Raw genomic sequence first — 17,788 nt, forward strand, 5'->3', positions numbered from 1 at the left:
AAGATGGCGAATTGCCGAGAATTTGATTTTTAAAGATAACAGAATAAAACGGTGGCAACGCTTCAGGGCTAACAGGCGCAGAGGAACTACAGACGTTGTAGGCAGGGGACTCTTCAAACAGGCGTCTGTTTTTATACGGGATTTTTTTATTTTATAAAATAAGTTAATAGGATATTAAGTTAAACAATAGGGGTATTTTAGTAATTTAACTTTTAAGTTAGGAGTTTCCTGTTTTTATATTATATATTAATTAATATATTATATTATTATTATTATTATAGATTATAGATTAGTGGTCTATAAATTTTACCCTATACTTACTATTATGATAACTTGAAGTAATGAAGTGATTGGAAGAGTTTGAGATGAGTTGATAAACTTGATATTGGATTGTAAAGATAATATGAGATACCGTTATGACAAAGACTTAATCACACCTACTCGGCATTGGCTATATGAATCTTTTGCTTTTATTTTGTTCCGTTAAGTCTACAGTGTTTTGAGAGATTATCAGTCTTTTGAGATAATTTCCTTTCATGTAATTTTAGATCTATTTCGCCCCTTTTAGCACTTTCAGTTGTCATATTTCACCTACGATTAGGGCATTTGAAGGTCTATGTTTTTGATCGAACCATCTTAAGCGACAGCCTCATATTTTATCCTTTAAATGTACTAGTTGCACTTCTATCAATTGCAACAAATATCTAATCACATTTGATCTTTGTATGACGAAACCTTCATCATAAAATTTGCATTATTGCAACATTGATCTTGTTGATAATTGGAAAGGTTCAACATTCTACTCAATATGATATTGCTTATTTTACGATTGTCCTATAAAATTTACAATTCACTTTGGTAGGTATCCTTCAATCGCATAACATTAACATACTCCACTTTTTTATGTGTTACATCTTCATCTATTACCATTCTCCTAGAATATAGAGTATAGATATCTTAAATGTTTGCTTTATTCATTGCAATCCCATCTAATCTCATGTGCACTTTGCAATTCTTCTGTTGGTTAGACTTGCAGTGCCGTATATTATGTCTTAGTTTTACCCGTCTTAAAACACTTACTCTTTGGAGTGCCTCCCCACAGTTCAACATATGTATCAGCCAAATACAGAATCCTTCCCTTCAACTCCTTTCTACTGTGGATCTCGTTTCTTGATTTAATCGGTTCATTCATTGCCTACTCAAATTCTTAACTCTGGAGAATGATTTGACTTTGTGGTAAAGTAGTAAAAAAAAAAAAATTTTTTTTTGGGGGGGGGGGGGGGGGGGGATTGTCCTAATACAGCCTTACTAGTGGTTACTGAACAGCAGCGTGTCTCGATACAGACGTACATTAGTGTTTTTTTTGTAATGACAAGAAAGTTGGAAGTACCGATTATTCAACTAAAAGTTTATTACTATTACTTATTATTTTACAGGATTCAATGCATGAGTAAAAAAAAGCTTGCTAATAAAACTTTTAGGTTTTGAAAGAGAATATCTAAAATACGGGCGGTCTCCATTCTCTCATCTCCTAGCTGCTGGAAAGCATCAGATAACTGGTACAGAAATGCATAGCCAAAGAATGTCAAGAGAATTCAGCAGCCACCACTACTGCCAAATTGCTTTTGGAGATCCTGGAAGGACACTGTGGCTGACCCCCTCTTCTTTGCTTTCTGTTGAGAATGATGTTCCCTCCATCCTGTCATGTATATTATCTGAAAATATAACGAGGGTACGAACACAGTTCATACTTGAATGACGTACAATATAGCAAAATAGAAATATCTTGCTGAAGCAAATAAAAAAGATGTGGTTAACCGAGCCAAGTAGATCACATTGTTGCCACTAACAATTTAGTAAAAAATAGGTCACTTGTTTTTAAGTGCCGGTCCAACTTAACACAACTAAGGAGCTCAGTTGTGTTACGCCAGATGAACTAGATATGATCCCATTCAACTTCAAAAACAATAAACATCTTTAAGATCATTTTGTATTGAGTTACACTTGCTTCTACTTGAGATGCTATGGTGTCAAGGCATTGTTATCCAATATGAAATGACATTCTTTTAAAACTTGCAAACTATTTCCAGCATTGAGTTCTAGAAGAACAGTGGTAGCCCCTCCTTGCACATATGATCATCTTACAGATATTACACAAAAGCTTGATGGAATATTGAGATACCTTTGAACTGTAACTACTCCCACATATGAGGAGCAAGCAATCAGATTACTCTTGAGAATGCACGACAGCGCAGAGGGTGAGATGAATATATAGCAGCTAGAAAGCTATCACAAAAGTAGGTATTTGGAAGGGGAAAGGAGTTAGCAGCCTAAGATAAAACTTGTAATCTGAATAAGTTTAGACAAAAGAATAAATCACCTCTAACATTTGCAAGTACTACTACTACTACCAAACATGCAAGTACTTTGGGAAGAGAAACATGGGAGCACAACCACAGCTTAAACCTGGGGTGCATAACGAAGAGAAATTGGAGAAAATGCAAGAACGGCGAATGATCACTCTAGCCGGAGAAAAACCTTCAAAGTTTCTGAAATCAGCGCAAATGCAAGAACTAGTACATGATAGTAGGGAGAAGAAAAAACATTTCCAGCAAAATCGAAGTAGATGAAGACAACCTGATATAGATATGTGAACTGTTAAAGCAAGCATCTAATGGAAAAGGTAAGCTGTGTTGAAAATTGGGGAGCAAGGTCCAGCTGTACATAGTTAGAGGTTTTCAGAACTTCCGCATATTTGGGAGGTTCGTCAAAACCGAATCAAGGTTGGGTAAGAGCAATCAGCAATAGTCATACCAGAGATTAATAGAGATGCAGGGTGGTCGGAGTATACAGATAAGAGTTTAATGTTTTTAGAAAAAGGTACAGCAAAGGGGAGAAACAAAAGATTGCAAGGCATCAAAAATCATATGCAAAAGATGTCGCTATCAAGAGTTGGCCATGGGGGTGGAGGAGGCACACCTAGACCTAAACAGTATTGTAGTCCATGAAACAGAAATGGGGTGAGCTACATAGATTTCTGGCGAGATGCTTAGTAGGTCATTCTAATGACTCTTTTACAGCCCCCAATGACAAGTCATTCAAAAGTGGTTCCAGAGTATGGAAGGTACCAGCTGGGATCAAAGTTTTGGAGATGAAGATTAGTATTTTCTCTTTGAGTTCCCACCGAGGGTCGAAGCAGAGCGAATCAAATAGGGAATGGTTCTGGAAAGGAAGAAAACTGAAACTCCAAAGGTGGTCGCCAATAATGGGTACTAGAATTTCCAAGGCTCACATGAAGGTGGCAGAAAACCAGCAACTGGAAATATGGTGGAAGAATTCTGAGGGGGAAGAAGCTTCGGAGGACGTGCACAACAAGAAAGTCAGAAAAGATGACATGTCAGGCCACCATGTGTCAATAAACTAGTCTATTTTTTTCAAACGGATAAAGGTCCTCCTTCATGCCAAATGAAACCCTCCTATTGCAATGGGACAATTCTGATTCTACCAATAATGGATACTCTGGTGAACGAGGCTTAAAGGTGGATGAGGAGAAACATATTGACAGCTAACAAGCAGCTCAGAGTTCGCCTTGAAAGGTTTGAGAATGAAACATTCGACTATTCATGAAGCTGGAGGCAAAAAAGGGTTTGAGACATAAGAGCACTGAACAGAGATCGTAGAAAGGGGAAGAATGAGGTTAAGAAGCTGGGATTCAAGACTAACTATGGGGAAAGTTCTGAGGAAGCAGGGGTAGGAAGAACAAATGAAGATTAAAATTATTTCATGGAACATGCGGGGATTAAATAATCAAGATAAATGGAGACTACCGATCAACTTCATAAATGGAAAGCAGGGGTGCTGTGCATACAGGAAACAAAGGTGGAACAACTAATTAAGCAGGTCTGGAGCTGTACATGGGCAGATTGGAGGGAATAAAACCATCAGGTAGTAAAGGGGGTATCATTATTTTATGGGATGAAAGGCAATATCATGCGTGGAAATTCAAGAGGGCAGCTTCACACTGTCATGCTTATTCGAGAGTGTAATGAAGAGTTAAAATGGGGCTTCTCAGAGGTGTATGGGCCACATAATGACAGCGACGGAGAAGATTATGGTTGGAACTGGCAGCAATAGGAGGCCTATGGGATGTACCATGGGTTCTGGCGAGTGATTTTAGTACAACCAGACAAGAGGAAGAAAGGAAAGGATGCAGAAGAACAAGAGCAATACAAAGATTTATAAAATTTATACAGGAGATTACTTTAGTGGATCCTCCTTTACATGGTGGATTTTACACATGTCCCGGAGATGATAATAATTCCAAAGCATCAAGAACTGACAGATTTCTCATGTCAATAGAATGGGATGAAGTCTTCAGAAACATCAAGCAGAAAGTTTTGACCAAAGCATTTTCAGACCACAAACCTTTGATGCTGGAGTGCGGGGATCGGGAGCCAAGTAGCACATAATAAAATTTGAATATATATGGCTAAGGGCTGAAGGTTTTCTTGAAAGTGCCAGCACGGTGAGATGGATATGCAGGTCAGTGGTACTCATGATTTTATCTAGGCACAAAAACTCAGACTTCTAAAGACAGGCATAAAAAAGTGGAAAACTGAAGTGTTTGGCAAACTGGAGGATAACAATTTTGTAGGAACTTACAATCATTGAATGACAAGCAGAGACAAGGGTACTAAGAGCCCATTTGGATTGGCTTATTTTAAGTGCTTTTAAGCCAAAATAACTTTTAAGCTATTTTGTAGTGTTTGGATAAAGTAAAAAAGTACTTTTAAGCACTTATTTTTAAGCTAAAATGACAAAATTAAGCCAAAAGCCAAAAGTTAGAATTCCTAACTTGTGGCTTTTGGCTTAAAAGTCACTCACAACAAGCCCATCCAAACGGGCTCTAAGTCTGGCAGAAAATGAAAAGGTGGAAATTATTTCAGAACTTGCAAAATAGCGAAGTAAAAATATCCCTTAAGGAGGCTAATGTTGGAGCTCTCTTCCTTGTTTTCAACCTTAGTTTAAGTTAATTCTATTTGTGGCCATGGACCAGTGCCTAGCAATTTTTTTTGATAACCGTGGTGTCCGGCCAGCTTGCTGGCATCTCCACTATTCCACGGGGTACCTGCTACCTCCCACCAGCATAGGTACGGGTTAACTCTGTCCACCAAAGCTTGGACATATGAGAAAAATCACCTAGTGTTTTTGTCTCCGCTATTTGAACCTAAGACCTCATGGTTCTCAATCCACTTCATTGACCACTACCACTAGGCCACACCCTTGGGTTCATGCATAGCAATTATTGGCTTTAAATGAAAACTTTCAGCATCAATTCCTCTGAAATCACCTGAAAGGTTGCTGGAATTGTGCCATCTTCGGCACCAAACATTGACTCATAAATAGCTGCTGTGGCCAGGGCAGTATCCTTTTTCAAAACCTAATCCATGGAGAAGATGGATGTTAGAAGGCTGAATCCAATAAGAGAATTAATTAAGTAATTTGGATTCTTCATCAAGTTAAAAAGGTAAAAGAAATTTCAGCAGAATTACCTTGCTCCTTTGCAGTAGAGCATTAGTTTCGCCCATAGCACGGAGATGTTCTATCAACTCCAGGGCTACCATACAAGCAAAGAGAAAATAAGCATAGAAATTCATACAGCCCAAATGGCATTTACAGATGTGCAGACTTATCCACATCCAAAATACAGCAATGTTAATAGCTATTTTGAATAACAAATACGTGGAATTTAATGACGACCACAAAACGAACATGGTACACTCGAATTATGTGCATATTAGCTGCACATTTTCAAAATAAGTAATCTCAAATTTAGAAGTACTTTTACGAATTTCCTTTAGGAAAATAAAGTAGTCGGATATAAATGAGAATAATAACATAAAATGCGAGAGAGATTCATGGAACATTTTGTTTAGAAGACATTGCCAAGACTGAGAACAGGATAAACTGTTGGATTTTCTAGTAAAATACAAAGGTTCCAAACTGAATTGCAAGGAACAGACAAGCTAATAGGGGGGAGAAAAGAAGAGGTGATAGTTCAGTGACAAAGTATGCCATTGATTGCCCAGCAGAAACAATTGCATGCTTGATCATTGGCCTTGAAAGTTGATTTGAGACCTAGATACCCCAAAAGTGGCCTGTTATAATTAGCTGGACATTAGGGGAGCATAGTTAACTCAAGATAATATGCTATATGCAGTAGATGCGATCTATGCCTAGAAGAGGTGGAGAACACAAGCCATTCATTTTTTGCAGTGTAAAATCACACAAGATGTATGGAATATGTTTCTTTGTGGGTGATGCCATATAGTATGAAAGAAGCCCTTGTAGCTTGGGGAACTGGAGAGTTGGAAAATCCATCGTCAAATTGTGGAAGATGGTTCCTGCAGTGATCATATGGTGCATTTGGAAAGAAAGAAATCAGCGCTATTTTGATGGAATTTCAACTCCAACTCCTGTTCTAAAGGCTAGAATTTTGATGAATCTTTTAGCTGGGAGTAAACTTTTTAATGTAAATAGCACCGAATCTTCTTTTGGATTTTGTTAGCTCCTTAAATTGTTTTTTGAATTCTAAAAAAGAAATAAGCTCCTTAAATTTTTGTCAGGTGTCATCTGACATTGTACAGGAGCTGACTTCTTTTGTAACCTTTCTACATCATCTGGACACCAAATGAATGAAATCTACCTTTGCTCGAAGCAAAGAAAAAGTCCATCACTCAGAAGAAAATATGTCCATATAGATGATATGAATTTTTTTTACAGAAAGCTAGAAAATTGTACGAGCAGAAAGTGGAGAGCAAGGGAGCACCACAAGCAGTGCTGTTGAAACTTAATACATATTCAGATGTGGATTCATGCAATGTACAAGAGGCTCCTGTCAGGCAGATACTTGAATACGAGGTCGGAAACTAAAGCACGAAGTATAACTCTTACCACTGCTATATCGAACTGTATACTCATCAACATCAACCCCTGGAAGAGTAAAGCCTGCTCTAGTCAAGAGATTGCCAGCATCCCGCACCTGCAGCACAAGATTATATAGGCTCATTCACATGAATCTTTTACTTTCCAATAAGTTGCTACTCCGATAAACCTTTTCCTCATCTAACGAGCAATAATACAATATTTATTTATAGCCTAAATTACCAACAATGAAGTGATAGCTGACTCTTCACCTACCCAGATGGCAGTTCGTTACAAAAATAAGACAGATTCTCAGTCCTATTTCCAGTGTTCATTGTGATTACGTTATATATAACTAAAGTTTCCCCATTCCCAGGGATGAAGAGGAGTACAAGGTAAAAACACGAAATGATGTGTTGCTCCCGGAGAAGCAGATAACCCTACTGCAGACCATGAGCCTTTAATGTGTAAAAAGAAAAAAGTGCACGTTGCATACTGTAGTTGAACGATAGTTTTACTGGATGGTTCAGACTGAAATCCACATTTGACAATGGACAAATGCTGCCTCATTCCATATATTCCCCCACTCCCTTCCCTCAAATAGAAGTAAAGTTAAACTGAAACCACTCCACGTGCCAAAGTCATACTACCTTTAACGGAATACAATAGCATTGTGTATCTAAAAGAGAAACAATATTATTATATGGAAACGTGTATCAATTGAACTAAAAAAGAAGCTTAACAGAAAAGAAATTTGGTTGACCCACTGACATGAAACAAAAAAGAATGAGTAGAGTCAATTTTACACTAAATATTACAAATTCAGCTCATGTAATAAGTCCGTAAGCAATAAGACCTATCTTTCTGAAAAATAATCCATGATACAGTGGCTGAAATTGGTCACCGTGCCAAACTGAAATTTCTAGAAGTGTCTGATGTAAGATCTTATAAACAATAAAAGATTGTTAAACACGCATTACTTAAGGAATCTCAAGATTGTTTCTAGTTTTGACAAGATCCAGAAATCCAAGCACCTATGAAACAATTATCAAAATCAGTGTCCTATAGCCAAATTTTTTATAACATACTTGGGCCAAGGGTGATAGTCGTGGACTTATGCCCCCTTCACGCTCCATTTGTGCAACAGTGCAAGCTATTCGCAGCTCCCTAAGATAGTAGAAATATGATGACAAACATTAGACAACTACAGACATAGAGACTGCATGCACTTAATAAAACGGTAGTGAATACTTCAATGTTTCTCCACCAAGAATAGCTGCCAAAAATAGGCCATCTGACTTTAAAGCCAATCTGCACTGGTAGAAGTACAGTTATAGTAAGTGTCTTTTGGAGATGTTGTCATTTTGAGTTCAAGAATAAAATAAAGGAAAATGACAACAACTAGAAGGACATGTAATCTGGTTGCATCCAACCAAACACAGCAAGCACCTGTATCATTGCTCCAGGAAGATCATTTGTCCAATGGAGTCCCAAGCAGCTAATGACCAGATCAACAGAACTTCCCATGTGAAACAAAAGTATCAAAAAAGGATGTTATTCCTTAGTCCACCAGTAATTTATTCCATTCATTCATCAAGGAAAGCATCAGATAGTTATACGTACTTTTCTTTCACAGGCAAATATTCTTCATCGCCAATAATGTATGATGTTTCAATGTTATCATTAGGAGTTTGCTGCTCAGCATCTTTACACAATTTTACCATATCACATGATGTATCCATCATTAGTAATTTCTCAATGCCACCTGAAAAGCAAGGGTTATGCCCATAATCATGCTCTAGCTTCGTGAAACAATATAAGCATGTTCATCAAGTGGTTCGTGAAGGCCAAATTATTACTCAATCCACAATGAGCCAAGGTTGGTTTAAGCATCATCTTTGGTTGAAGGGCTAATTTCATCTAAAAATTATTACACTGAAGTGATGGAAAATTAGTGATAGATTAATGAGATCTTTCTTGCCTAATGGAGACATTTTATGTAGTAATGTTATTTTCTTTTTTGAAAAATGCAAGATAATTTTGTATAAAGTTAAAAGGAAAATCGAGGATGCCCAAAAAGGTTACAAGGCTAAGTGAGGCTGGATGCAGACCAAAGCAAAAGAAAAGTCATCTTTTTGGGCCATAGAACCCTAGAAAGTTTTCTAGCAATCATCATCATCTTCAGCTGGTTTGTTTTGGTTCATAAGCACCTTTATACTCCCCCAATTGCCTAGGTGGAGTACGACTCTAGTACTTTTTGTGAGAGACCTCTATTAATCATTTTTCCAAGAAATTTTTGCAGTCCCGCAAGCCTAAACCTCTACTCAACATATAAAACATTAGACAAAGCAACATAACTTTTCTTAAGCAACTTTTACCCGAATCGAAAGTCTTCTTTGCTTGGTCTTTTCCCTCCTAAGATCAACATCAATGAATCAACTATAACTCAATCCCAAACAAAATTAGAGATGGCTATATTAATCCTTTGTAGAAATTCTACTCTGTTCGGGCCCAAATCATTTCTTGCTTATAAATAATATAATTTCTCGGGCAAATTGGAAGTTATCTAAAACTAGAGGTTCTTTAAATCTCAAACTTATTCATATATTTCGCACTAGTCCATAACCATATCAAAAAGAATTTTGAAAGACACTAATCCTGATATTAGTAACACATAATGGCTAAACCTTAATCCAAACTACTCCCTCCGTTTCAATTTAGAAGAGGTAGTTTGACTCGGCCCGGCGTTTAAGAAAAAAGAAAAAGATTTTTGAAACTTGTGGTTTTAAAAGCTTAAGGGGTAAAAGCTTTGTGGGGCCATGATATTTGTGTGGTTATAAAAGTTTCTCATTAAGGGTAAAATGACTAAAATGAAGAGTTTAAAGTTGAATTATTTCCAAGTTTAGAAATGTGTCATTTATTTTGAAACAGATAAAAAAGCAAAGTACCTCATCTTATTTGAAACGGAGGGAGTAGTTAGTGTCACCTATATGGATTCTTTGTTTCCTTGTATTTTGTACTTAGCTAAGTCCGCACTGCACAACAACAACAACAAATCCAGTGAAATCCCACAACTACCTCCATGTGATTTTATGTTTACCTTGAGCACCTTCAATCATCATAGTATAGCATCTATGAAATGGTTGTGGATGCCTATGAAGATCATGGTTTAAACCATCTTAGTCGATCTTCCTTCATTTCATGTGTAGTACTTGCATCCTCTCTCGGATGTGTCCATTTCCATCTTGTCCATTATTGTATGATTGCACATCCATTTTAGCATACACACTTCTGCCACACCTATATTGTAGATATGTTAGGCATCTCGCCCCCATATCACATTAAAGGTCTCACCGCCATTCAATAAAAGTTCCCTTTTACTGTGTCAGGTATCTTCCTATCGTATAGCAATCCCATAGTACTCCTCCCTTTTAGCAATCCTACTTTCATGCTCTTTATTACATCTTTACCTATCATGCTCTACTAAATTGAGCCTAGATAGCTGAATCATTTAAATTCACGTACCACAATTCCATCTAATTATACTTCACTTTCATTCTTCTTAAAGAAAAATAATTTATTAAATAGTGCAACCCTATAAAATCAAGTATACAACATCCAGGAGAAGTTAAAAATCCATGGAAGTAACTTCTTCAAGCTAGTATAATTTTCATTTCTTCCATCACGTAAGACATATCGGAAATAGCCTCTTTACCTTCCCAAGTAGGGGTAAGGTCTGCGTACAGACTACCTGCCCCAAACCCAACTTGTGGGACTCCACTGGGTTTGTTGTTATTTTTGCATCACATAAGACATGTTTAACTACTCCTACACTAACTAATTAAAATTGCACTATTTTCCTTGACAATTGTGCTATCAAAATGAAAGGTTAATTATTTCATAAAATATGTTGAATATGAAAATTTTGAACTGAGAAGTCAAAACCAAGTAATATTAAGCAACAATAGTTAAAACATGTGCCTCAAGAAACATTTTTCTCACCACGTCCGCGCAATAACCGTCTGATAGCTTCCAGCGAACCCCCCATACACAATGCCGTTGGAAATGTTCTCTTACAATCCTACAAAACACAAAAAAGATGTAAGGCTACACTATTAAGCACAATTAACGCTTTTAGAGAAGCGATTAACGTATATCAACAAGAAAATCACATAATTTTTTTTTTCTTTTCTATGGGAACAAATCAATGGCATCCCAATGTTAGGGATCATAAAAACAATCCTAGCATAAAACATTTGGTTTGCAATATTTAACTACGCATACTAATAAAATCTCGAGATAACTAATACAACATTTGGTTTTCAACATAACACCACTAATGCAGCTTTTGACTTTTGGCATTGAACTCTGCATTACTAATATTGTCATAACTTATGCGAGAATTTATGTATTATATTTTATGAAATAGAATGTGGAATAATATTACATGTATTGGCAATATGCCAATAAGAGTATCTAAAGAAAATAAAAACTTAAAGTAGGTAATCACTGCAGAACAATTTGATGTATCGTTATACGCTTATAACAATTCCTACATTGTTATTCACAGTCACAGGATCAATCCTATATTTTTAATCAGCATAATAATCCATGCATTATAATTTGCAAATAATTAGTCCATGAATCAAATGACACCCAGAGCACCTTTTACTTATCCAGGATCCTAGAGGACATGCAAGCCAACAAGCCCCAGCCTAAGCCCATTAGGAAGTGTTTCTCCTACCTCTTCATCTTCTCAAACCAAAAACTGATTGAAGTTGTGTCTTCAATAATAATGACATATCTTATATTGACATCACGTTCATTAGAGCACAGGATGTCGAAATTACTTAAGTAATTAGGCATCATTCACCAAATTTCAAAAGTCACTCAGGCATCATTCTGAACATAATGGCTCAACCATAATATGATAGGCTCATCCAATCTTTATCTCAAGAACGGCATGACTGTATTTTAGATCTTAAACTATGCTCATAATGTCCTCCCACTCACCTTTTTTTTTTTGGTATGAGATTACTTTCGCTTCCCTAATGGTTGTCTCTGTCTATTTTTTTGTCAGTGTCAACTTTTCAGCATGGCTGGAAGGAGAAATTATATCCAAAGTAGAAATGAATCAGGACGAGAAATGCAAATATTACATTTTCCAATGGTTGAAACATAAATACAGTCCTAAACCAAATACTACTTCACACAAAATTTAAACATAGTTGCTTAGGAAAAAGAAGTATTAAGGAAAAGAAAAGTTTAAGCTGAATACCTCTAATCGATCCAGTAGATTCTCAGCCACAGTATCAACAAGAGAATCCTTGGGCTTCATCAACCATGCTGCTCTATCACGCTGCCAACCATGAAAATCAATTAAAAATGCATAGTATAAGCGGAAAAGAGAAACTGACTTTTTTTTAAAAAAAAAATCATTCTTTTACACAAATAATTTGTATGTTTATGGTTGAAATCGAGGTAAATGGAGTTGTGAGATAGAAGAAGCTTTACTTGCACGCGCTTAAGATGACGATCAAATATTTTGAGTTTGGAGCTCTGAAAGCCATCTCCGGCGTCAGTACAGTAGGATCTTAGGCCTCTCCGACAAAGAGCAATGCTTCTTCTCATTGTGGATTAGGTTCGCAACAGAAAGTCGGGTTATTTATGGGCTAACCGAAACTCCAGTCTCTTCCCGAGTATATTTTGCACCTTTTATACCTGTTAATTTTGAAACATAGTCAGTGTATTTTTTAGCTTTGACCTGATCGGAAATTTCACACAAAACCAGCGTTACTTCTGCTTCTTCTTCTCACACAAATCATGCCCATAAATACCCAAATAGTCCCTACCTCCAAACTCTTATTGCGAGGCTGTAGTTATCCGGCGAGTAGTTCCGGTGATCGGTGGAAACTCCGTAAATTAAAAGTTATCAAGGCGCCGACGCCGGAAATCGACGGCGGCTCTTTCAAGTGAAAGAGGTAGGGCCGGCCATTAATGCGGACGATCTTAACGAAGATTTTGCTCAACAAAGTGACACGACATTAGTTTGTAAACTTAACTTAATTTGTGTTTGGTAGATTTAAATTTCGCCGTATAAAAGAGATTAGAAAGAAGTAAGAACTCTACATTTAATTATCTTTCACTAATTAGATAATTGAAAATAGTAAGGCTTATTCTTCGTTTCTATTTGTGGGAAACAATATGCTGGTCACGTGCTTGATCATGGCGGGTTATAATCTATATTTATATCTATCTATATCTATATTATTATAAAAGCATGAATATATTGTCAGTAACGATCCAAATTCCACTAAAAGTCGTGATGGTGTCGGACACCGCTATCATGCAAGCCACCCAAAATACTTAATTAAATTCTCGTTTAAATAATTTTGAAAACTATGATTTTTCCTTCAATTTACCAGTAGAAGATAATCATTTCAAATCAAATATGAATGTTAAGAAGTTAATACAAGATACCCTAATAATCATCCCAGAACCCGGTGTCACAAGTGGACGAGCATTTACTAGAGAATGCAATAAATACAGTAACTGTCCGGAATACAAGTGGACAGAAATGAAAAACACAGTAAAATACTCTGAAGGGGACTCTGCTGGCTGCGGGTCGTCTCGATAAATGCAGTTCACCTAAGTCTTCGTATCAACCATGCCGCTATGCCACTAAGCCACTAGCCACACTAGAACTTGTGCAACAAAAATGCACAGCAAGTGTAGTATAAGTACGAAAACAACGTGTACCCATTGAGTATCACATCCAATCTCGAAGAAGTAGAGACGAGAGGTCGACTTCGACACTTACTAATGGTCCAATAGTAATATATTATTAATACGAATAATCAGAGATTTATTAAAAACGGCAGTAAATTCAAATAAGTCACGAAACGGGTAAATGTTCCTTTTTATATTAAAAGTCTCCAAATTCATAATCTATTAATTATCAATTTATCTCAAGTCAGGAAGAGCAAATATCAATTTCTATAAATCTCAAGGTAAGTAATACAAGCATGCGCAAAATCATGCCGAGGTCGTACGTCCCGATCCAACAATATTTAAATGGTGCACTGCCAGAGAGTCGAATGGCGCGAACCATAGATGCATCTATTTAATCTACCGAGGCGTTCGACCCGTTCCAAAATTAAACACACATAGACAGTCAATCAAGAAGTCAACAGGGAACAATTATCCAAAGAAAAGCCAATTCTCTTTTAACAATTTCAGAAACTAAAGTTTAATCCTTTTTTAGAAATTCATTTACTAATTCGATGTGATTTAAGCAATTCAAATTGTCCAAAAGATTACAAATATTCCAAGTATAGCATGTTTTTCAGTCCTAGACTACCTAGACTTACACATAATAGTAGCTACGCACGGACTCTCGTCACCTCGTGCGTACGTAGCCTCCACAAATAGGAGCACATAACCAATTATATCATCTATGGGAACAATTCTCTTACAAGGTTAGAAAGGAGACTCACCTCGCTTCGAATATTCATAACCGGCATTCCACGCTCTTTTGAAGACTCGAATCGATGCACAATGCTCCAAAACTAGCCAATAATTATGCAAATCCATTAATGTATGTTCAATTACTCATTACAATCCAATTTATAACAATTCCTAACCCCGATCGAAAAGTTGACAAAATTGCCCCCAGGCCCACGTGCCCGGATTCCGAAATTTTTCGAAGATACAGTTTACCCATAACCTCACGAACTAAAATATGCCATTTACTTTTAATTTCATGCCCAAAATCGTGGTCAAAATCCAAAAATTTTAGTTTTTTAGGTTTTCCCTCAAACCCCAATTTTTCCACTAATTTTCATGTTAAAATCTACACATAATTAATGTATTTAACTCATAATAGGTAGGATTAACTTACCTTCAAGTTGCTAAGTGGAAGCCCCACTCAAGAAGCTCCAAAAATACCCAAAGTAGAGAAAAATGGGTGAAATGAACTCCTTGCTGCCCAGCGACTTCCGCACCTGCGGACTCCTTGCTGCTTCTACGAGTCCGCATCTGCGGAGCCCTCATCGCATCTGCGCCAATCACCGCTTCTGCGGTCCTCCGCCTCGCATCTGCGCTTGCGCAGATGCGGCCAATACCCCGCATCTGCGGTCCTTCCCTTGGTTGTCCCTTTCCGCTCCTGCGGCCACAACCTCGCAGGTGCAGTTACACCAGATACCAACTGTTGAAGCCCTTCTTCAAACTCCAAATTTGATCTGTTAACCATCCGGAATCCACCTGATGCCCCCGAGACTCAGTCCGATCACACCAATCAGTCCCAAAACACATTACGGACTTGCTCGAGGCCTCAAATCATATCAAACAACGCTAAAATCATAAATTGACCTCCAATCCAAGCTTAATGAACTTTAGAATTTCAAACTTCTACATTCGATGCCAAAACATATCAAATCACGTCCGATTGACCTCAAATTTGGCACTCAAGTCACATTTGACATTATGGACCTACTCCAACTTCCGGAATCAGAATCCGACCCCGATATCAAAAAGTCCACTTCTGGTCAAACTTCTCAAAAACCTTCAAATTTCTATCTTTAGCCAAATAACTCCAAAATGACCCACGGACCTTCGAATTCACTTTCAATCGTGCTCCCAACACCAGAATCACCATACGAAGCTGTTCCCAGACTCGGAACCCCAACCGGACATTGATAATACTGAAATGCCTTCAACCCAAACTTATGAAATTCCTCCAAAATGCTAACCTCCATAATAGGCGCCAAAGTGTTCCCATATCTTCCAAAACCCGATCCGGACATAGGCCCAAGTCCGAAATCATCATAAGAACCCGCTGGAACCTTCGAATCCTGATTCCGAGGTCGTTTACTCAAAAATCCAATCTTAGCTAATTCTTTCAACTTAAAGCTTCCGAAATGAGAATTCTTTTTCCAAATCAACTCCGAACTCCACGAAATTCAATTCCGACCACGTGTACAAGTCATAATACCTGAAATGAAGCTGATCATGGCCTCAAACTGCTAAACGACGCGCTAGGGCTCAAAACGACCGGTCGGATCGTTACATTCTCTCCCACATAAACATACGTTCGTCCTCGAACATGCTAAGAACTGCGCTGGAGTTGTTCGAAATCACTGTTTAACACCTCGAGCACCTACCCATGCTACTACAACTCAGCTGAGCACCCTAGCTCAATCAATCTGAAGATATCCTTTTTCACTTAAGCAAATAAGCCTTAGAGCCCAATTCCTACATCCGGAATTCTCTGCCAGGCCTATTCCAACATACGCTCCGCGCATTAATAACTACCCCTAGCACCAAAACATGGCTGCATACCTTAGCTGAATTCACGCCTTGCACCACTTTACTCATAGGACCACAATAACATTCTCTGATCAAATTAGTCAAAATTTCACGAATTTGATGCTCTCATTGCACCTCATGACCTACATAGGTCTTGCTCTAACTCTTACAATACCGCCAAGACGGAAGAGGTGTGTAGAAATTCATACCCAACTGCCGAATCAACAAATCATTGGGTATATACTCCTGATAAGAACCATCAACTCATTTTGAACCAAATAATGGCATAGCTCCTTAATATACTTCATATAATCAGATTGCACTGATCCTAAATCCACTGATCTCGTCTTACCTAGTACGAACCGCTCAGGCAATAAGCCACCCCGGATATGATCACAAGTCTCATATGATGCCACAATGTGCCAATAGGCTATGAACTCGAACGTGACAAAAGGAAAACGAACTCTAGAAGGAACTACTCAACTCACGCACTAATATGGACTTTCCTTAGAAAATAGGAAACAAGGCATACAAAAATAGCATATAGAAAACTATACTCAACATCACACTATTGCGGCGTGCAACCCGATCCAAATAACATACCCATGGCGGCGTGCCGCCCGATCTACACATAGAATTCACATAACGAGATATTTATCGAGCTAAATTGCTCATTACAACAAAATATCAAATATCGACCACAAGCACGCTAAGTGCATAATACCATCCCTAGGGAGACATATAGTGCCATAGGCTACAAAACTCAAGCACAGCTGAGGTGCAATATACAATCTGAATCTCGAGAGCCATCCTACTCATATAATATCATCTCTATGCGGAACCTCAACACATAAGAAATTCACCAAGCTATTTCATTACATGAAATAGTTGATGACGAAATAGTACCCCCGACTACTTGTCCAAAGGAGCGCATTGCTGAAATGAACACATCTGACCTGATATAGAGCCCATATTCACATTTAGATCTATCCACAGACCTCAAGTTGATTCTGATCACACTGAACTTGGCTAATAACCTTTCGAAGGTCCATAATAACTCCCTTTTTCTCATAACACACGAGAAATACCATCATAAGTCATAACCGGGGCAATCCTCCACGATCCACAACCCAATAAGTTGAGTGCCCTCCAAGCATAAATTCTCAAATTAATAATATCACCACCGTCTTCATACTTGGTTTAAATCTTCAATCAATCAAGTGACTACATGGCACACTTATACAATCTTCCTATGGGGCACGCTCCCATGACCTTCTGTAATAGACAACAAGTATGCGTATCCATACCACCAGCCGCACTAACGCTGAGAAAGCGTTCAAGAATCCATAACCAGAATGCAAGGCCTTTTTCACAAAACACCGATCTCAGGTGACGCTGAAGACGATACCCACTTACTTTAAACATCGAACTCCTTTACTGCTCATCCGAGCTCGTGACATCCTTGTCAATACCAAACTGAAACCTTAATCCTCACTTAAAATTCCATACCACTCACTACACCCAACATGCCAATATATGATAGAACACGATTTTCACC

The 17,788-nt window shown here is 37.8% G+C and overlaps 1 protein-coding gene across 1 annotated transcript; it reads right to left on the bottom strand.

The window, feature by feature from the left end:
• Positions 1-1,393: 1,393 nt before the first annotated feature.
• Positions 1,394-13,005, bottom strand: LOC104210638 (putative methyltransferase At1g22800, mitochondrial). The gene is made up of 12 exons (XM_009759591.2): positions 12,777-13,005; positions 12,439-12,645; positions 12,203-12,283; positions 10,927-11,005; positions 8,548-8,689; positions 8,374-8,443; positions 8,176-8,240; positions 8,013-8,091; positions 6,955-7,042; positions 5,553-5,617; positions 5,351-5,440; positions 1,394-1,715 (listed from the first exon to the last, which is right to left on the bottom strand). The coding sequence occupies exons 2-12, from the start codon at positions 12,553-12,555 to the stop codon at positions 1,596-1,598; spliced, it is 996 nt and encodes a 331-aa protein (XP_009757893.1). The 5' UTR covers positions 12,556-12,645; positions 12,777-13,005; the 3' UTR covers positions 1,394-1,595.
• Between the last annotated feature and the right edge of the window lie 4,783 nt (positions 13,006-17,788).

The sequence above is a fragment of the Nicotiana sylvestris genome, chromosome 11 (genome assembly GCF_000393655.2).
Source record: "Nicotiana sylvestris chromosome 11, ASM39365v2, whole genome shotgun sequence".
NCBI classification, from domain to species: domain Eukaryota; kingdom Viridiplantae; phylum Streptophyta; class Magnoliopsida; order Solanales; family Solanaceae; genus Nicotiana; species Nicotiana sylvestris.